Below are 21162 nucleotides of genomic sequence, written 5' to 3'. Positions count from 1 at the left end.
CCAATGAAGCTTCCGGCTAATGCGAGATTAATATGACTAGCTTCACACACTAAAGAATAGTATTCTTGGGTTAGGGATTAGTTAAACAAGAGCATTGGATACCCTCTCTATAACATTGCAATTTAGGAGAATATATAAACAAATAATACTTTATTTTTTACTTCTTAAGTTCCTTCAGTGATCGATGACCAAATTATATCATCTAGGTCGCACTTTAAATCGAATAAACCAATTTGATCCCTCATGTTCGACTAGTTTAATTTGGTCCCCTCCATTTCTCCCCATCTCATATAGTATATGACCACTCCACCGATTGATCTTTAATCTTTTAGTCTATATAATAATAATGCAGTAACTAAAATTATTTATTAACAATTCTATATCACACCGGATCAGGAGATGGGAATCAAACTCCTTTGTGCCAAGGAGCTTCACTAATTAAGGTAAGACCATTCGCCCAATAAAGCTTAATTTGAGATTAAAGGACTTGAATATAATTCTTGGGTTACGGATTAATTAAACAAGAACATTGGATACCCTCATTATGACTTTGCCATTTAGGTTAATACATTAACAAATAATATGTTTTACTTCTAAATTCGTTCAGTGATCGGTGATCATTGGTCTGGATTCAACAAGTATATTCAAATTCACGATACTAAAGATTTAACTAAATCATATAATATAAAGATTCAAAAGATAAATTGAATATTCTCGTAATGTAAAGCTTCAAAACAGAAAGGGTAGTAGTTAGTGTTGGTAAATACTTTCTGTAAGTGATAGTAGGATACATTACTGGATAGATCCTAACGTACTTGACATGGGAGCATCACTCTTTGGCGGTGCACTCATTTTAGAGAGCACATCTTCTTGGAGCGTTTCAGGTACCTGTCAAGAACAAAAGCAAGCTCAATACTTCAGTGTACCCAATGGTTTTTTACAGGTATATGTAGATATTCAAAGATAACTAGTGAGCACTGACCAGAAACACTAAGAGCAGAAAATAGATGCAGAATCAAGGAGCTTACTCTTTCAGGTAAACCAACTAAGGGAAAGCACAATATAGAAATAAAAAGCAGAGCTTATGGTAAAACAAGCGGCTGGGATAATGTAGCTTTGCTTTGGTTACGAATCCTTAGGAAAGAACTTGTGGTTACTAGTTAGAGATAAAGAAGCCTGAGAAAGCGAATACTAACAAGAATGTTGGCAGCTACAAAATGCATCAGTAATAAACAAAAATTTAGAGCATCTTCTTGTTTCTTTGAGAGACAGAACTGAGAGTCAAGCATACTTTCACCTTGGCGCATTGAACTAAGTGAAGCAGAACATAGAACACAATTAGATATGCCAAAGAGACAACAATACATGCTAAAACTAATGTAGCTCATTGGTTTCGAAAACAGGCATAGCGAAGTAAGTAGTCATCATCCAGTCACTCACAAAAGTAATAACAATTCCAGGAAACCAGAAAGTCTTAGAAATGTATTCTCATTTCTTTCAGTTTCAGATACAAGCACTAATTTTTTAACCTTAAGTCTTACATTCACCAAGATTTTAGAATCAAAATGTGCTCATGAAATTGGATACTAAGAGCCACGAAACAAAACTAACACTGACCTGCCAGAGTATGGCTTCAACTCCATCAACAGAAGCAGCACCTTTCCTAATCTCCTGTGCTAATTTCTCCACATGGCCGTACATAGAGTAGTACCTATTAATTACACTTGAATTGTCAAAGGCACCCTTTCATTCCCGAATACAAGAATTTCAGAATCCAAACCCAGCACAGTAGCATAGCAAGACAAGCAACACAGACACATGATTGTATTAACCGCAACTTAAACATCAAACGATAATAACTAATCTAATTAAACCACAGAGAATCTAAGATCAGGCGATAAACCGAGTCTTGACCGATCGATGATTATTGCATTTACACGCAAGTGTTCTAATACAAAACTAACATACAAAGAGAAATTGATTAATTTGACATACACGATGTAGACTTTGGTCGCCATTGAACAAGTTGCAGGCTTGCAGCTCTCTCGATCCTCCTCTCTCAAACCTTTTTCTAACTTTCTCCCAGAAATCTAGCTTTAATATTGTTAATAGCCTATTTCGGTGAATTTGTAGTCAACGCCCCCGTAAAATCATAAATTTATACTTCTGCCCCGTAATTTTATATATGTTCCCAAAATTACCACCTTAATATTGTCTGGATTGATCCTTAACATTCCCCTTGTTTTATGTGTTTGTGCTTAATTTCGATTGGATATAAAAGTGAACTGTAAATTTGTATACATAAAAGACTTATGTGAATTTTTGGTAACATTAATGGGAAAATAAGTAACAAATGAATCGAATTAAATCATTAAGATGAAGATCATGATTCGTGTTTTCAATGCCGGCGACGAGAGCATTCATCACCGAACTCCTCCTCAATAGCTTCCGTGACGAGACACCGAGAAGCCTCCATCAAATCAGGGCTAAGCCGAAACATCAAAACACAAAACTCCATCTGATTCAACGCACCGTCGCAGTCGAAATCACCTTCTTTAATCATACACCTGACGTCTTCGTCAGTCAAATCACCGAGACCGAGAACAGCCGCTGCGTTGCGTCGGAGACTGTCGAACGTGATGACTCCTTTCTCTCTGTCCATCAGCAGCTCGAATCCGTTGCAGAGCTCTCCGATCAGACCTTCTCCTCCTAGGTTTCCGGCCATCGCGGGTAGGTAATCGTGGAAACTGGGTTGTTGTGGGTTTTGTTCGGTTGGTCTTGAAGGTGACTTTGGTGACGCCATTTAGAGCTTGATGATGATGTTTTGTTGTTTAAAAAATCTGTACTTTGGGTTTCTATGTTTTGTTCTTTGTGTTTATGTTTGTTGCTGTTGTTATTGGTCTGAAGATGATGAGAAGGAAGAGTGATGCTTTATAAAGAAGGGAGGGAATTGGGATTTCTGAGAAGGAACATCCATGGAAGCCAGCTAAGATGATGGTGGGGAAAGAAAGGTCCCGTGTCTCGGAAATTGCGATTGAAATCCCAATTTGGTTTTGTGGGTTTCTTCGCGGAAGCTCGCTTTAGAGGGTAAAATCGTCAGTTCAGTTATGTACGTGGAAAGTGCTTAGTGTGAAAGCGGCGAGGGATGAGGGTAATCTGATGATTTATTAAAGTAATGGAGGAGTTGTTTGTTTTGTTTATAGTACTATATGAGGTTGTGGAAGTTTCCTCAGCAAGATGAGGTCGGCTCGAGAAGCCTGATTAGGTGAACTGGTTTTGCCATTCACGCATTTTTGTTTTTTAGTATAATTTGTACGTTTTTAGTAACATAGTAGTAACAATATTGTCAAAAAAAAAAAAAAAAAAAAAAACATAGTAGTAACAAGTAATTTACTTTGTTTGGTCTCTCAGTTGTTGTTTAAAAAAAAAAAAAATGGGATAGCAGTGAAAAGTATTCAACTTATTCTAGTATATCAACAACACATATTCAAATTTATAGACTTTCGAGGTATGTCTATAAAGCGCCTTACGTACGAGCTTATAGACTTTCTTTCGACTTTTTAATATCAATTCGGATAGTAAACTAATCGAATCGTGAATCTGATACTAGTATTATATAGAAAAGAATATTATAACTTGCAAGTTGCAACTCCAAATTCCAAACAAACGAAAAATATATGTTTTGACCATGTAATAACATTTACTTCTAACTTTCTTCTATGTGAAGTTTCTATGCATGGAATTTGATTAAACCAAAAAAATTTGGTGTCCCTTATTCAAAGACATGTTCATGGAAAACTCAATGCAGCGGGAAGAATATTCTTTACTTGGTCTGCCCGTTCTCTCTATTGCTGCATTTATCTATTTTAATTTATACACTTATATCCAACCAAATCTTGCTTATAGGATTACCAATTGTCATTATTACATGATTATATTTTTCTAACCAAAAAAATCGAAGTGCAATAATGCTTTTACATTAAAATATGAGTCAAGTTCAAAGAACGAACATTGAATCATGATTTCTGACTAATGATATCTTTGGTCTTACTCTTGCCTCTTTAATTTGGCTTTGTCTTTTTTAATGGTGGCGACAAACCATTATGCTCTTATAGTCTTATTGAGAGAGTAACTTTAGTAAATTCACATCCCAAGAACTCCATAAAACTGCATTTTGTACACACAGCCTCAATATCAAACTAACAAATCACCCAAAAGAAGAAAAAAATAACACAGTTTATAATGATCATTACTACTTTGCTGCTGAAATTTTAAATCTTTTGAATCATGTATTACATATAAATGTATCATCTAGTAGTAAGTTGTTTTTTTATTTGAAACTGTACTTTCTCGTAAATATATATCATCTATAAATGTATAATCTGATATTGAGTTATATCATATCTATAAATGTATAATCTGATATTGAATTTTGCATATTTGGCACTTTCTCGATTTCTTCTTAATCCATGCGGCTTCGTCTCTTAGATTAAATGAAGCTTACTAGCAGTGTAACCGTGGGCCGCCCGACAGGCCGAATCACCAACGTTGATCGTGGCGGACTTTGAACCGGTCGGGTCGGGAAAGCCCATCACAACATCTTAGTTCCATAGGAATTTTATATTATCAACTGTGAAGTGTCAACAAACGTTAAGCTCATGATTTGTTTGTTTGAACTTTGAATATATATAATGGTTTCTGTGCTCCCCACTAGATTTTTGTTTATCTTCCTTAAATTACATTATTTAGTTCCAACTGTGAAGCAAATTTGCATCTCCATTGAATCATTCCATCCTTGGTCCTATAATATATAAGTAAAACAAAAGAATAATCTCTAAGCACGTTGTGGTTGACATTAAGAGCAAATAATATCACGACGCAAGATATTGCACAGCTAACTAGCTCATTCCAATTCTCTTCCATGTCTCTCATTAACAAATAATAAAAATTATATTCCAACGTACCTTAATTAACTCTCCAATTCCAGTCATTATCATCGTTTATATATAGTTACGCCGTTTCCGACTCTCTCCCCGGTTCCATTAAACCGGCTATGGAAGCCAGTAATGTGCTTCCTCTGCTCCTCATCTCTCTGTTTTTGACGTTTCTTGTTACACAAGGAACTGATATCATCACAACAAACCAGACTCTAAAAGACGGAGACACCATTGTTTCAAAAGGTGGGACCTTCGAGCTTGGTTTCTTCTCTCCGGGAGGGTCAAGAAACCGTTATCTCGGTATTTGGTACAAGCAAATCTCTCTCCAGACCGTTGTTTGGGTGGCAAACAGAGATTCTCCTCTCTACGATCTCTCAGGAACCTTAAAAATCTCTGGAAACGGGAGCTTATGTGTCTTCAACGGCAGAAAATACCTTCTCTGGTCATCATCATCATCGTCATCTTCCCAGAGAACCGGCGTAAAAGATCCGATTGTTCAGATTCTTGATACAGGTAATTTAGTTGTGAGAAACTCAGAGGATGATCAAGATTACATATGGCAGAGTTTAGATTACCCAGGAGATATGTTTCTTCCAGGAATGAAGTATGGTATTAACTTTGTAACCGGTATAAACCGGTTCTTGACGTCTTGGAGATCTGTAGACGATCCATCAACTGGTAACTACACGAACAAAATGGATCCAAACGGCGTTCCTCAGTTTTTCTTGAAGAAAAACTCGGTTGATGTCTTCAGGGCTGGTCCATGGAACGGTCTAAGATTCACAGGTATGCCTCACCTAAAACCTAACCCTATCTATCGGTTCGAGTTCGTGTTCACGGAGGAAGAAGCTTACTACACTTACAAGCTTGAAAACCCATCAGTGATCACAAGAATGCAGCTGAATCCCAATGGAGCTTTGCAGCGTTACACTTGGGTCGATAGCCTTCAAAGTTGGAACTTCTATCTATCGGCTATTATGGATAGTTGTGATCTCTACACGTTGTGTGGCTCTTACGGAAGCTGCAACATCAATGAATCTCCGGCTTGTAGGTGTTTAAAAGGGTTTGTTCCTAAATCTCCAGAGGCTTGGGTTGCAGGGGATTGGTCCGAAGGGTGTGTTAGAAGAGTCAAAATGGGTTGTGGTAAAGGAGAAGAAGGTTTTCTCAAGATTTCAAAGTTGAAGTTACCAGATACAAGAACATCGTGGTATGAGAAGAAAATGGATTTGAACGAATGCAAAAGGGTATGCTTGAGAAACTGTACTTGCTCGGCTTATTCGCATTTCGATATTAGGAATGGAGGAAGCGGGTGTATTCTTTGGTTTGGAGATTTGATTGATATAAGAGAGTATAATGAAAACGGACAAGATCTGTATGTGAGACTTGCTTCTTCTGAGATAGGTAAGGTTACTTAAGACATGTGAAAACAAGAAACATTGTTTTACTAAGAAATATTTAACTCTTGATCGCTTTCTATATTTTGTTTTCTTCATGTTCGTTCACAGATAAGTATAATATCCATTACGTGAAGGGGAAGTTAAGGGTGATGCTCATTATAGCTTTATGCACAGCAATGGTTCTTATGTGCCTTTGCATTGGTTTAACTGTCTTCAACATAAAGAAAAAGAAACTTGCAACCAAAGGTAAAGATGATTGTAGTTGTAGCTCTCAGTAATTAAGTATCTTAAATTTTCAACTGTGCTTATTAAAACCGTTGAATGATTTAGAAATTGTGCAGCGCGAATCAGTCCGTGTTTCAAGCAGGAAAAAAGAAGAGGAAGATCTCGAATTACCGTTTCTTGATCTTGACACGATCTCAGAAGCTACAAATGGATTCTCTAATGGGAATAAACTTGGACAAGGTGGTTTTGGACCGGTCTATAAGGTAACAAAACCACATGCTTCTTGTCTAGTTTTTAGATTCTGCTCAAAAAGGGTAAAATGTTTTGAATTTTTTTTGTTTCTAGGGAACATTGGCTAGTGGACAAGAAATTGCTGTAAAGAGGCTCTCAAGAACGTCAAGACAAGGGAAAGAAGAATTCAAGAACGAGATCAAGTTGATTGCAAAGCTGCAACACCGTAATCTTGTGAAGATTCTTGCGTATTGCGTGGATGAAGATGAAAGAATGCTTATCTACGAGTATCAACCAAACAGAAGCGTGGACTCTTTTATTTTCGATAAAGAACGGCGCAGAGAACTTGATTGGCCTAAACGGGTGGAAATAATCAAAGGGATTGCTAGAGGACTGATGTATCTCCATCAAGATTCAAGGCTTCGAATCATCCATCGCGATCTCAAAGCAAGCAATGTTTTGCTTGATGCTGATATGAACGCGAAAATCTCGGATTTTGGATTGGCTAGAACCTTGGGAGGAGATGAAACTGAAGCAAACACGACCAAAGTGGTTGGAACATAGTAAGATTACCTATCTTTTCTTGATTTCAATGCAAAGCCTTAAAGCAAGCAAACGGATTTTAAAAGGATATGTTCTCTATCTTTCTTTGTGCAGTGGATATATGTCTCCAGAATATCAAATCGACGGGTATTTCTCATTAAAGTCCGATGTATTTAGCTTTGGAGTTTTGGTATTAGAGATAGTATCAGGAAGAAGAAACCGCGGGTTCTGTAATGAAGAAGACAAGCTTAACCTTATTGGACACGTAAGTACATTAGCAGCAACAACGTAAATTAACTTATATTACTGTTAACTTAGCTTAGTTACATAATGGTAATTCTTCAGGCTTGGAGGCAATACACAGAAGATAAAGCATATGAGATAATTGATGAAGCTTTCAAGGTATCATGTGCCGATGTTTTTGAAGTTTTAAGAGTGATACACATTGGTCTGCTATGTGTACAACAAGATCCTAAAGATAGACCAAACATGTCAGTGGTGGTTCTGATGTTGAGCAGTGAAATGTTGCTTCTTGATCCGAAGCAGCCCGGGTTTTTCAATGAAAGAAATCTCTTGTTTTCCGACACTTTATCCATTAATCTCGAGATTCCTTCTAATAATTTACAAACTATGAGTGTAATAGAGCCTAGATAAACCTTGTAATTGTTCTCTGTGTATTCTATAATCTGTAACCTTTTTGCGCTTGATTTGTTCTTATTATAACACATTGCATTAAATTACTAACTATAGCTTATACATATTTTTCTACCGACCTTGCAACATGTAATGGAGACTTCGTTTTGGGATTCAAAGTATCCTTTTTTTACACTTCTCTGTTGTTTCAATTTTTTTTTACATTTCCCTGTGTTGTTTAAGACCAATCTTGAGAAAATTTTGTGTCGAGAAATCCATGAGCAGTTTACTTCTTGCTCAGTTGACGTGAGTTTGTGCTTGAATAAGCTATTTTCTCGTCCCATAGTTGGATATCGATCTCCGGTGAAGGATAAGCCGTTCCAAGATCCTAAGCGATAGGAATAACTCGAACAGGACATTCTCTGTTTTGGGTCATCACTCCAAGAATATCCCTTAAGGATGGAGATACTCTGCGTTTTCCCCGTATCATGTTTTCCAACTTGGGTTCTTTAGTCTTCACCAAGAAGAGCAGCCTTAACATCGGTTGGTTTCTTGGCTTGTGGCACAAGAAACCATTTGCGGTCATTTGGGGTGATCAACCGAAACAGTCCTCATATTAGGGTGTTTAAAAAAAATACAGAGACAGATTATGATCCATTATTAGATTTAGACGGCCAATATTTAAAGCTAGTTTCTCATATTACAAGAATGTATAAGCCTAGCAAGGAAAAAAACAATAAGTAAGATGTAGCTAATTCTCCTTGACTAAGTCCAATATAAGGGACTGAGTGGTCAAAAGATATTATGTTAGATATATTTGATGATGAAAATTTTCTAGAAAAGTAGAATGGTCTAGTACACAATGTACTCATTTCGTTTTTTTGACTAAAATCTCTAATATTAAAAGCTTGTTGGTAAAAGGTATTTCAACTAAGGAGGAGGCAGAAAACATTAGTTTGCAACAATATAGCTGAAACTTGAAGCCATGATCGAGAATTTTCCTATTGATTTTAGGTAACCGGGTTATTGTAACTTTTCGAGTATTTAGGAGTGGACATGTTTTGGCAAGTAAGAAGTTTGTCTTTTATAATCTAGACCATATATTTTATAGCAAAACTGATATTGTTCGAAAAGAAAATCAAAGCCTAAATTTGGCACATGAAAACGTAATAAGATCATCGCTGTCTCTAGTGAGAGAATTCTCCTATGCTAACATTTGAACGTGGAGACTGTAAGAGATACCAAAAAACGTGAATACAACAAAAAAAAAGGAAAGAGGAGAAACGTGGACAAAAGACGAAGCCCATGATATCACCCCCTTAAGGCCTTCTCAGCTTAGGCACACTGTACTGTCTTGTAGTTAGTCTTTTTCTCACAGTCGTGTCATCTTAAGGGTTTCTAACGTACGGTTTTTCTTATTGATTGGGTTTTCATTTGACTATAAAACAAAAAAAATGTAATATTTATTATGAATTACTAACTGTAATATTTTAGTGGTTGAAAGTAAAGTAAAAATCAAATGAATGATGAATAAAAAAACAAACTCAAAATTTTCTTGGCGTTTGATTTTATTTTTGAAAGGTTTTGTTAAAAAAATAATATATATTTTCATAAAAAACGATCTCAACACTGCATAACATCTAACCCATACGTTACATACATGGTAAATGCCACATATCTGAGAAGATAAGAACTAAAAAGGGATGTATTCAAACTATTCTGACAATTATATATAAAACACACACATTGTGAATATGAACAATGAACCTCTCGTCTTCAAAGTTCTGACTTGTTCCAAAATTCTTATCCACACAAAAAGAAAAAAAAAAAAGGGAAAGTCAGTAAGTCACAATAATGAATGAGCCATAAACCACACCACCACTCACCACCAAAAACATTTGCGTTTGCGTGGCTCTCATGATGACATCTCATCTTCATTTGATTCTTCACACCACCGTCGTTCGCCACGTAAGATCTCCCCATATCGAAGCTTGCCACATAAGCACAATCTTTTATGTGGTTATGCTTTGATGATACAATTTTATTACTATTCTATACAATGGGTGCGTGAGAGCCACAAAAATAACAAAGCAACTATACAGTTAAACTAATAATATTTCCAGATATTAAAGAATTATGGTCCAAGTAAAATAATAATAATAATAATACTCTGCCTATGTACTATATTAGAAAGTTTTGCTTCTCTCCCATACCAATTCATTATTTTTGTAGTATTATAGAATATTATCCTCGGAAAAAAACTGTAGTTAGAAGAGAAAACACATGTTTTGGATGACTTTGGGAAGAGAGAAGAGAAGTAAAAAAAAAACAAGTGGTTATAAATAAAACGAAAGGATAATAGAAGAGAGGTATGGTGCGGTGGGGACGCGATTTTGTAATATGGTCCAGACAAATCCCAGGTGGGTTCACGTGGCTCCGTAGCTCTTTCAGAACCTGATTCGTCCACGTAGGACAGACTAGAATCTCGCTCTTCCTTCTTACCCGGCTAAGATCTCGCCACGTCATTTGAGTGTTTTTAAAAATCTCTCTCAGACAAAAAGAAAATAAAAAATATCTTGAAACTCAACCATGAGTTTGTCGCCACGTAAAACTCAGTTCCGCTTTGGCCCATACGCATTAAACTTGTTTTTCTTTTCAAAAATTAATAATTTGTACTCTATAATTTATTACCGTTGCTAAGAGTTAATAAAATGAAATAGAATAATGTGTAATAATAAATTACTGTATATGTCTCGTCATATAATATTGAAATGAAACAAATCATTAACAAAAAAATTAGAAACCAATAAAGGTGGAGAAAAAGTAAAAAAACATTGTTTTCTTAACAAAAAGAAGGAAATTAAAAAAGTCAGACAAGATAACTAGAACTGATAATTATCCAATAAAAGAAAACAAGATATGATCAAGGAATGTAAACGAATGCAGATATATAAAAATATAGAACTGATAATGATCCAAACAAAGAAAACTCGAATAAAGGGTTAAAGTGTAAAGTGTTAAACTTAAACCAATCTCTTAGAGTTAAAAGAAAAAAAAAAAGAAATAAGTAGTAAAGTTTAAATTGAAAATGAGATTGGATAGTAACCACAGAATAAAAAAGACTGGGTGCTATATATAAAAAAATCTTGAAACCAAAGAAGCGAAATAGATTTTTTTTTTCCCTACAGAACACACAAAAAGACGAAACTAACCTCTTAAGAATTGTTGAATCACAGAAAACTCGCCACCAAACAAAACAAAAAAAAATATCCCAATTCTTTCTTCTTCTCTCCCCTGCAACTTGCACTTTCCTCTTCTTCTTCATCTGCTTTGTTTGTTATCTTTTCTCCAAGAAAACCAAAAGCAAAAGACAAAGAGAGATTATTACGAGAAGCTTACATACAACAAATCTTACAAGAGAGTTTTTGATTTTGATTATTAGTTTTAGAGTGATGGGGAAGAAGTGTGATTTATGTAGCGGTGTAGCAAAAATGTATTGCGAGTCAGATGAAGCTAGTTTATGTTGGGACTGCGACGGTAAAGTTCACGGCGCTAATTTCTTGGTAGCTAAGCACACTCGCTGTCTTCTCTGCACCGCTTGTCAGTCTCTCACCTCATGGAAAGCTTCAGGGCTTCGTCTCGGTCCTACCTTCTCCGTCTGCGACTCTTGCCTCGCTCTTAAAAACGCTGCCGCCGGAGGCAGGAACAGGATCTCTCCGGAGAATCGAGATCAGAATGAGGAGGTTAATAGTTTCGACTCCGAAGAGGATCAGATCAGAGACGATGACGCTGAATCTTACGATGATGAGGATGAAGAGTACAGTGATGATGATGAGGATGAAGGTGATGTTGACGATGATGATGAAGAAGCTGAGAATCAAGTTGTTCCGTGGTCTGCGGCGGCGGCGGCGGCGGCACAACCACCTCCGGTGATGTGTTCTTCATCATCTTCTGATGGAGGTTTGGTGACGAAGAGGATAAGGACGATGGAGAATTCAGATCTTCTCTGCTCCGATGTATGGATCTATCTTTTTCTCTTTTTTTTTTTCTCGGGAAAGTTATAAACAGAGGAAAGTTTTGGTTTTTAATTTTTGTTTGTTTTTGTGTACAAATGCAGGATGAGATCGGAAGCTCTTCAGCAGTACAAGAATCACGGCCGTTGAAGCGACCGGTGGTTAATTCTATCGTGAGAATGAACAGCGCTGATACATCTGCTTCATCGTCTTCTTCTTCTTTGATCTTTGCTATCGGTAAAAGTAAATCCAGGAGAGATCTCAGCCGTTGATTCCTTTCTTTTTTTTTCCCTTTGAAGTAAATCACAACCGTTCGTTTCCTGACTATACTTTTGTTTTAGTGTTGAGAGATTAGTTCTTTTCTTTTGATCCTATGCGTCTTACAAACTCAAATTTTTTAAGCTTTTGTATTTGACCTTTCTATTGCATGTTGATATTTTTTTTACAAGTAATTCGTATATATTACAGTTTCATATTTTGATTACATGTTTGTGACTTTGTATTATACGATTCTGTGGATCAAATGAATGGTAGGGAGATTGATGGCAGATGAGCACATAAGGTAAAAAAAAAGTATATGAATGTGGTTTGCTTTGTAATATCAACCACGCAAAAGATAGAAAGGAATTGTGGGGCCTACATAGGAAATGAAATTATAAAAGTTGAAAGATTTTTTATAAATTTGTATGGGTCCTGAAAGCTTCATTTATTCGCCAAGAACATTGAACCTGTCATATCTCTCTGCCGCGTCTTCGAACTGTTTTTGGTAGTAAGTACCACCCTTAAGCTTATCTCAACATGTTCTTGGTTCACATGACATGATCACATCTTTTGTATACACCACCAATATATACGTTAAAAAGAAAAACTATTCAGATTTTTCTTCACATAAAACGTTTTACATTTTTATAAGACATTTTTTAATTCTGTGGTTAGTGAGAGATTAGTGTTGGATAGTTGGCTCTGTTGAATTGTTTATTTATATAAAGGTGTGTGGTTCTCATTCAATCTTTTCGTCGGAAGATATGCGGTTAAGCCGGTAAATTCTATTGCAAACTAGAGAAATAGTATTGTTGTAATGTAATTTTAGATAATTTAATTTAAAGAAAATATAATGTTTTGTTTCTCATTCAATACGATTGTTTTCTACAATTCCAACCAAACAAAGCAAAACCATTTGGTGGCTTTCACAATCAAAGCATGACTAGAGTCAAATACTTCAAACATTTTTAGTCCGTAGTTCCAAAAGTCAAACCAGAACCTAACAGATCAGTCTTTATCCCATATGTTGAGTTTGACAATCAGATTTAAACTACACTAAATTAAGTACAAACCTAACATTTATTCAACTGTAACATAATTTACATTCACACAACATGGTAAATTCTGAATATAATTCAAAAACTGAAACAGGAGATGAAAATTTTGTCTTTTTTTTTTAACCATTAGAAACTGGACCAATAATAAATCAAACATGGCAGAGTATATATATAATATATATGATCGTGTTGTAAAACACTTAGTGGACTCTATCTGACCGGCCCGTGTATTAGCTCTATAGTTACGGTCCATTGTACTTAGGCCCATCGGCCATGTCCTAAAGCCCATGCGGCTATGTATTAGTCTTAGGTCGGTTTACTTAATCCCTTATGGGAACCTATATATATGTAACCTCTTGAGACTTCATTCAATAATAAGAACAAGAGATTTCCCTAAACTCTCTAGTTTACAACACGTTATCAGCACGATAGCCTCTAACCCTAAAACCCTAAAAGCAGCCGCCGATTCTCTCTTCTTCCCTAAAACCCTAAACCACCTCCTTCTTCTTCTTCTTCTTCTTCTTCTTCGAGATTCATCTTCTTTGTCTCGAAGATCTCTTACTGATCCACAAGCATCCTTAGCTCGTGATCAAGTTCTTATCAAAACCTGATCGAGGTTCGTTGGTTCGCGGTTTCGGGGGTGAGTTCGTGAGGAGCTGTTCGAGAGAAGCTGATCGCGGGAAGCTGTTCGTGATCAAGGAAGAGAGGAATTACCGAGGTCTTTAGCTCCCGGTTCATAACCAGTCAGAATCCAATTCGGTGAAGGTAAACAAAGATCTAAACATCCTTAAAACCCTATAACTCGAATTTGGACCTAAAGCTAAAGAACCCTAAAAACATCCAAGTACACAATCTAACAAAGTTCAAATTCCTTAAAATCCTAAGACTTAAAATCGGGTTGCTTAGGTTGTTAGATTGTTTGTTAAATTGCACCAAATAATATCAAGCTTGAAAATTGTTGATTGAACTGCTTGATTGTTGCATAAGAACCTAGAACTGATTTAGATTCATAAGGATCAAATTAAAACAGATTGTTCTAGGAAATTAAAACTTGGATCATTCATGCATAGCAATTAAAATCGGTCCATGTATAGGTTGTTTAAAAATCGGCTACATGAATCAAACTCTTAGGATTTCTTAGACAAGCTTGAACATAGATTTCCTGGAAATTTTTCGGCCATGGAAACATAAAATTTCGAGCATGATGATGTCTAGAATCAATTAGGATAATTTCCAAAACCTTAAATCATTATCCTGAAATTTAAGTAAAATTTACTTTAATATCCTAAGAGTATATCCGATTAAAATAAAAACTTTTGTTAAGTTTCTATAAATCAAAACTTTGAAATCGGATTTAACATATTGGTTAGGATAAGTTCCTAATTAATTATAGTAATTATCCAAAACCTTAAAACCGAAAATATTTACTAAATCCTAGAATGAAAAGGAAAACATAGAAAAGGAAATCCTATCTAGGAATAAGGAAATTGTTGCATGCATTACCTATTTGATTTTGTTGTCTTGCATGCATGAATTTAAGCCACGAAATTGAGTATAATAAAGGCATGGTTCGGTCTCAAATACCGCATGGCCTAAGGCATGGTTCGGTCTCAAATACCGCATGATCTGAATTAATATTTGTGGCATGGTTCGGTCTCAAATACCGCATGGCCTAGACTAAAACAGTTCCATGGTTTGGTCTTAAATACCACATAGCATAATCCAAATTAATTACATGTTTCGGTCTCAAATACCGCATGACCTAAAGTATTTTTCATGAACACCAAAGCTGAAAATAATGAGAGATAAGGCAAGGCATGTTTCGCATGACCTACAAATATATTAAAGGCATGGTAACGGGGGCAAATCCGCATGACCTATTTTGCATGGTAACGGGGGCTAATACCGCATGCTAATGATATGATGCATGTCATAAGTTTGTAAATGTCAAAGACTAAAACAATCTCCAAATATGATCTATGCAATGCATTGAAAATAATTATGGTAGCACTGAAAGAATATAGATATCAAATGATTATCTTGCTGAGAGCTTAGAAAACCAGTACCTCACAATAGATGATCCTATTGACCTTTGGACAGAGCTTAAAAGCAAATATGGACACCAAAAGATGGTGCTCCTACCAAAGGCTCAATTTGATTAGGAAACCTAAGGAACCAGGAATTCAAATCCCTGGATGAGTATAACTCAGAGCTTTTAAGATTGTCTCAATCCTAAGGTTGTGTGGTACTAAGGTCATTAAGTAGGAATTGTTGGAGAAGAAATTCTCGACATTTCACACAAGTAACATTGTGCTCTAGCAGCAATATCGCGAGAAAGGTTATTGCTACTTTCTGAGCAAAACAATGAGTTATAAACAGTGCTGTGAGGCCTCCTGGATATAACCAATTACCAGAAGCCCACAAAAGTTGATTTGGGAAAGAAAAATGCAGTAGAGCCTAAAAGAGCTTAGAGAGCCTAAGGAGACCAACCACGTCCACAGAGAAAGACACTACGGCCGTGGCCGTGGTGACAGAGGACGTGGTGGTCGAGGAGGCCAAGCCAGCCGTGGATGTGGTGGTAGTGGCCGTGGATCCTTTAAACCACACACCAAGGCAAAATCGGTATGTCACCGATGTGGTATGTCTAACCACTGGGCCAAGAACTGCAGAACACCCAAACATCTCATTGATGCATACTAAGGACACAAGTATGATGGTTAAGGCCGTGTAAACCGACTAGGCTTCAGCCATGGTCGGGGGAAAAAGGCCGCGGATTATTTAAAACCGCAACATAAGACCAAGTCCACTTATCATAAATATGGTATGGAGAACCATTGAATAAAGACATGCATAAACTCCTAATTAATCTCTATCAAGAGGATTTGAAAAAAAAATCCAGAAACTAATGTGGTGCATCTCGATGGTGAAGGAAAATTTTGGCCATGAGAATGATGACCAATTAAATTATGAGATTTCTGGTTGCCTAAATATAAGCTTTGGTTTAAAACATAAAATTATTGTCCTATTTATAGAAATGGCCGAGAACATATAATGCTAATGTTAGTACAATTGCGGGTATCGCAAATTTGATAGAAGGCTACGGCCAGGCTCACATTTTGTTGCCTAATGGCACACACATTGAACTAAGTGATGCCTTATACTCACCCAGCTCTAAGAGAAGCTTATTGAGCTTTAAATATATAAGATCAAATGGTTATCATATTGAAACCAAGGGTGAAGGATCTAAAGAGTTCCTCTACATTACAGAAAATGTGAAAGGACAAAAGAAGATCCTAGAGACTATACCTGCAATAGCCTCTGGTTTATACCATGCTAATATTAACATGATAAAAGCTAACTTGGCAAAGCAAAGAAAGAAAATATTCAACGAATAATTCACTATGGCATGACCGGCTTGGCCGGCCAGGTTCGAATATGATGCGTAAACTAATTAAGAGTTCGAAAGGGCACATCCTCAAAGGAAGAAAAGTTATCCCTAAAACTCACGTGTGTAGCATGTACACAAGGGAAGCTTATTATATCCCAAGCATTTAATCATAATGGTATGTCCATGGGGGGAAGTGTGGACCACCCTGTGGCACATGTACATACAGAGAATGGATTAGATGAATCCTTCATTAAGTGTACTCCATTAAATGCTCGACCATTACTCATGAGGTCGAAGCTTCTTGTGTCGGCTTGGGGACACACAATATTACATGCAACAGAACTTATACGCATCAGGCCATCTAGTGAGAATAGATATTCCCAACGGGTCATTAGCCAGACATATCCCATCTAAATCAATATTCGGGTGTGCCGCCTATATTGCATCCACTAAGATGGGATCTCAAAGAAGAATGGGAATATACGTTGGATATGAGTCTCCCACCATTATAAAGTATCTTGAGCCAACCACATGTGATTTATTTGTGGCCAGATACGCGGACTGTAAGTTTACAGAATCCGAATTCCCTATGATTAGGTGGAGAGACTAGCAAGCTGGTCAAAGAATTAATATGGAATCAAACATCCTTAGATTGGCAAGATCCTCGAACTATAGCATGTAATGCAGAAGTTCAGAAGATTATACATCTTCAACAGCTAGCTAATAAATTGCCAGATTCCATTTGACCCAAAGAGAGTAATAAAATCGTACATGCCAGCTTGCAATGCACCAGTACGTATTGATGTTCACAAGGAACACAATAATCAAGTTGCTACAGAAAGGTTCCAAAGATAAGATTCCTCGGAAAAGTAAAAGAGGTGCATATCAGACCGAGGCTAAGGGAATTATAGAGAACCCAGACATTGTCACAGAAACTCCTAAGGCACCAAGTGAGACTCAGGACGCTGAGCCTCAAGAGCCTGAAGGAGTTGACAACAATAAGATCTCAATAAACTATATCATGTCTGGAATATAATGGAACTGCAAAGATGTCGACATTAAATGAAATATTATGCATACAAGGTAGCACTTGAGACAAATGAGGATCTAAAAGCCCACATCTATATTAGAGTGCACTCAAAGCAAAGAAAGAAGCTATTGACGTGGAGCTTAACTCTTACAAGAAGAGAGCTTAAACTCTTACAAGAAGAGTAGTGTGTTTGGTCCGACCTTAAGGATAACACCTGAAATTAAAGCCAGTTGGACATAAATGGGTCTTTGTAAGAAAGAGAAATGAGAGTAATGAAATTGTGAGATACAAAGCACGACTTGTAGCACAAGGATTCTCTCAAAGACCTGGCAAAGATTATGAGGAGACATACTCCCTTGTGATGGATGCAATGACTTTTAGATATCTAATAAGTCTGGCTGTAATTTGTGGTTAATGGATGTTGTAACCACATACTTATATAGTCCACTGGATAATAAAATGAGATTACCAGAGGGTATAGAACTCAAAGATAAGAGTAGTTCTCGAGAACAATACTGCATAAGGCTAGACAAATCCCTTACTGGACTGAAACAAAATGGATGTATATGGTACAATAGATTCAGTAAGTACCAAGCCAAAGAGGGCTATAAAATGATCCCATCAGTCCATGTATTTATAAAGAAAGTTTGCAAACAAAGGGTTTGTAATCATAGCAGTATATGAGGATAATTTGAATATCCTAAGAACCTCTGGGAAATCGCCCAAACAGTAGAATATCTCAAGAGAGAATTCTTAATGAAAGACCTAGGCAAGACAAAATTCTGTTTGGGGTTACAACTTGAGTACATAAAATCCTTGTGCATCAAATGGCATATACAGAAAAGGTACTCAAGAGATTTAATATGGAGCAAGCTCACTCATTGACTAGCCCAATGGTTGTGAGAAGTGTAGAAGTGGATAAAAGATCCACTTGCTCCTAAGAAGGACAATAAAAAAGTTATTGGTCCTAATATGCCATACCTCAGTGCTATAGGAGTGTCAATATTCTTGGCTAGCCACACTAGACCAGAGATAAGTTTTGTCGTGAACCTCCTTGCAAGATTTAGTTCTTGCTAGACCCAAAGGCACTAGAGTGAAATTAAGTATTCATTATGTTACCTACAAGGAACATTTAATTTTTGGGTTTATATTATACTAACTATAACAAAGATGTTTTAGTTGGTTTTGTTAATGCAGGTTATAGCAAAGAAATTTTAGTGTGTTTGGTCAATATTGATGATAAGGAGCCAACAGCACTATATGAAGCCAATACAGCCTGCATCGCACAACTCAAGGAAGGTTACATCAAGGGAGATCAGACGAAGCACATACTGCCAAAGTTCTTCTTCACACATGAACTACAAAAGGCCGGAGAAGTTCAAGTGGTGCAAGTTCAATCATGTGACAACTCAGCCGATCTCTTCACCAAATCTCTACCGACTACAACATTCAAGAAGCTCACGCACCAGATTGGAATGCGGAGACTTAAGGACTTAGAGTGATGTTTGGAACAGGGGGAGCAATGTGTGCTGTACTCTTTTTCCTTCACCAAGGTTTTGTCCCAATGGGTTTTCCTGGTAAGGTTTTAATGAGGCAGCATCCCCTAAGCACATTGCAGCGATCCCGTCCAAGCATAGGCACGATCATATCGTCCAAAGGGGAGTGTTGTAAAACACTTAGTGGACTCTATCTGACCGGCCCGTGTATTAGCTCTATAGTTACGGTCCATTGTACTTAGGCCCATCGGCCATGTCCTAAAGCCCATGCGGCTATGTATTAGTCTTAGGTCGGTTTACTTAATCCCTTATGGGAACCTATATATATGTAACCTCTTGAGACTTCATTCAATAATAAGAACAAGAGATTTCCCTAAACTCTCTAGTTTACAACAGATCGATTGAGATATCTGAATTTGAGACATCAAGTCACTCAAAATAAAAGTTGTAGGTCATCGTAAACAGAGTGATAAATCATATATATAAAAATAAGGTTTTGGTTTCTCCTTATTGGTTGATTTTTATTTAATGCTTTCAATTTTTTTTTATTTTTTATTTACTTTCTAATTGTTTAATTGCTTTAAACAATATTTAAGACTCATTTAACACAATACATTTAACTCACACATTAAAATAAAATTATAATTGAAAATAAAATAAATTTTGCATTATTCATATTCCACCACTCAATTTTATTCAAACACAATAAATTATAATTGTAAATCTCATAATTCTAAATGTAACTTCCATCAATTCTTATCATATAAATAAGCATTTCCAGATTGTCAAAAAAAAAAAAAAAAAAGCATTCCCTCATTCTCTCATTCTTTCTTATTGGCATTCTTTTACTTTCTCATTTTGAAATTCTCTTATTCTTTTCCACTTCTCTCATTCTCTTCCACAATAATTCTAATCATTTTTCATTTTTTTGTTTTCGTCTTATTTTTGTTGTATGGGTTACAAAAAACCAAATGAAATATCATTGTAAAATTTTAATTTTAGAGACTACATGATATATAATTTACATTGTTCTTATTTTTAAAGATCCATCTCCATTATCTAATTATCATCTATAAGTAATCATTCTCTCCTCCTCTCCCATCAATATAAAATGTTGTTATATCTCATATGTGTTGTAAGAGTTTGATTCTATATTTTAATTTAGAAAGTATTATATATATTTAACATTGTTTTCAACTTTTGAAATTAAATTAATCTTTAAGATTTTTTATTGCATTTCATATGATTTTATAATATTTCACTCACTCCTTATTGGTCCATGTAGCATTTAATTTCTAAAAAAATATTTTATTTTTAATTAAATAAAAATGTAATAATGTGCACTAATATATACTTTAAATCCACATTTTACTACTAAATTATAACTAAAATTACATAAATAATGAATTGACTTTTTCCAAAACAATTATCGATGCAGATTCAACAACACTAATTTCAATCAAAGCCCAATAAGGGAATCAAACTAAAAAAATCATCTTCATACATGTATATATATTTTATTTTTAAAAATATGCAATGTTTTAACAAAATTAACTATTATAGTAGAATTATTAAATCAAAAATTTTAACTTTCTCTTACCTCCAATTTTTTCTTGAGAATTTGTATACTCATCATTATATTTAGTTCTTGTGATCCAAAATATAATTATATAATGATCATTATAATGTTTCTTTAATTCAAAATTTTGTAATTTAATGATTTTCTATATAAAAAACAATTTGATATTCCGCCATTTCCAAAATTTTACAACAAAGAGGAAATCATTAGAATTTAACATAACAATATAGCTTAAATTAAGGTGAATATAAAAGAGATTAAAAATTAAATTAATATTTGGGATTTTTAATTGCATTTCATATGATTTTATAGGAAATATATTTAATTGATACTTCAAAAATAATTTTGCAATTTAATTATTAAATATTTTA

General features: G+C 35.6%; 3 protein-coding genes and 1 non-coding gene across 5 annotated transcripts; 2 read left to right on the top strand and 2 right to left on the bottom strand.

Annotated features, from left to right (window-relative positions):
* Window positions 1–665: 665 nt before the first annotated feature.
* Window positions 666–2131, bottom strand: LOC104730660 (uncharacterized). The gene is made up of 3 exons (XR_015575047.1): window positions 1996–2131; window positions 1618–1711; window positions 666–888 (listed from the first exon to the last, which is right to left on the bottom strand). It is a non-coding gene; the product is annotated as an uncharacterized LOC104730660 (transcript).
* A 179-nt stretch (window positions 2132–2310) lies between these two features.
* On the bottom strand, window positions 2311–3428 carry LOC104730661 (calcium-binding protein KRP1). The gene has a single exon (XM_010449859.3). The coding sequence runs from the start codon at window positions 2801–2803 to the stop codon at window positions 2399–2401; it is 405 nt and encodes a 134-aa protein (XP_010448161.1). The 5' UTR covers window positions 2804–3428; the 3' UTR covers window positions 2311–2398.
* Window positions 3429–4956: 1528 nt separating this feature from the next.
* On the top strand, window positions 4957–8038 carry LOC104730659 (G-type lectin S-receptor-like serine/threonine-protein kinase At4g27290). 2 transcript variants are annotated; one of them, XM_010449855.2, is made up of 6 exons: window positions 4964–6338; window positions 6443–6580; window positions 6665–6822; window positions 6905–7353; window positions 7448–7598; window positions 7679–8038. In XM_010449855.2, exons 1-6 carry the CDS (start codon window positions 5054–5056, stop codon window positions 7985–7987), a joined length of 2490 nt encoding a protein of 829 aa, XP_010448157.1. In that variant the 5' UTR covers window positions 4964–5053; the 3' UTR covers window positions 7988–8038. The 2 variants fall into 2 exon arrangements, 1 of the variants encoding a protein (XP_010448157.1); XR_015575046.1 differs by lacking the exons at window positions 7448–7598; window positions 7679–8038 and having other exon boundaries at window positions 4957–6338; window positions 6676–6822; window positions 6905–7045.
* Window positions 8039–11075: 3037 nt separating this feature from the next.
* LOC104730657 (uncharacterized) lies at window positions 11076–12463 on the top strand. The gene is made up of 2 exons (XM_010449854.3): window positions 11076–11982; window positions 12084–12463. The coding sequence occupies exons 1-2, from the start codon at window positions 11419–11421 to the stop codon at window positions 12249–12251; spliced, it is 732 nt and encodes a 243-aa protein (XP_010448156.1). The 5' UTR covers window positions 11076–11418; the 3' UTR covers window positions 12252–12463.
* Window positions 12464–21162: the final 8699 nt, after the last annotated feature.

This window comes from Camelina sativa, chromosome 12, assembly GCF_030686135.1.
Source record: "Camelina sativa cultivar CO46 ecotype springtype chromosome 12, ASM3068613v1".
In the NCBI taxonomy this organism is placed as follows: domain Eukaryota; kingdom Viridiplantae; phylum Streptophyta; class Magnoliopsida; order Brassicales; family Brassicaceae; genus Camelina; species Camelina sativa.
This window is presented reverse-complemented; position numbering and strand designations above follow the sequence as displayed.

Excerpts from the sequence above, each read along its gene's own strand:
- LOC104730661 (XM_010449859.3), bottom strand. The coding sequence starts at position 2,803 with ATGGCGTCACCAAAGTCACCTTCAAGACCAACCGAACAAAACCCACAA.
- LOC104730659 (XM_010449855.2), top strand. The coding sequence starts at position 5,054 with ATGGAAGCCAGTAATGTGCTTCCTCTGCTCCTCATCTCTCTGTTTTTG. Across the intron at positions 6,581-6,664 it reads AAAGAAACTTGCAACCAAAG|AAATTGTGCAGCGCGAATCA; the intron begins GTAAAGATGATT and ends TGAATGATTTAG. Across the intron at positions 6,823-6,904 it reads GTTTTGGACCGGTCTATAAG|GGAACATTGGCTAGTGGACA; the intron begins GTAACAAAACCA and ends TTTTGTTTCTAG.
- LOC104730657 (XM_010449854.3), top strand. The coding sequence starts at position 11,419 with ATGGGGAAGAAGTGTGATTTATGTAGCGGTGTAGCAAAAATGTATTGC. Across the intron at positions 11,983-12,083 it reads CAGATCTTCTCTGCTCCGAT|GATGAGATCGGAAGCTCTTC; the intron begins GTATGGATCTAT and ends GTACAAATGCAG.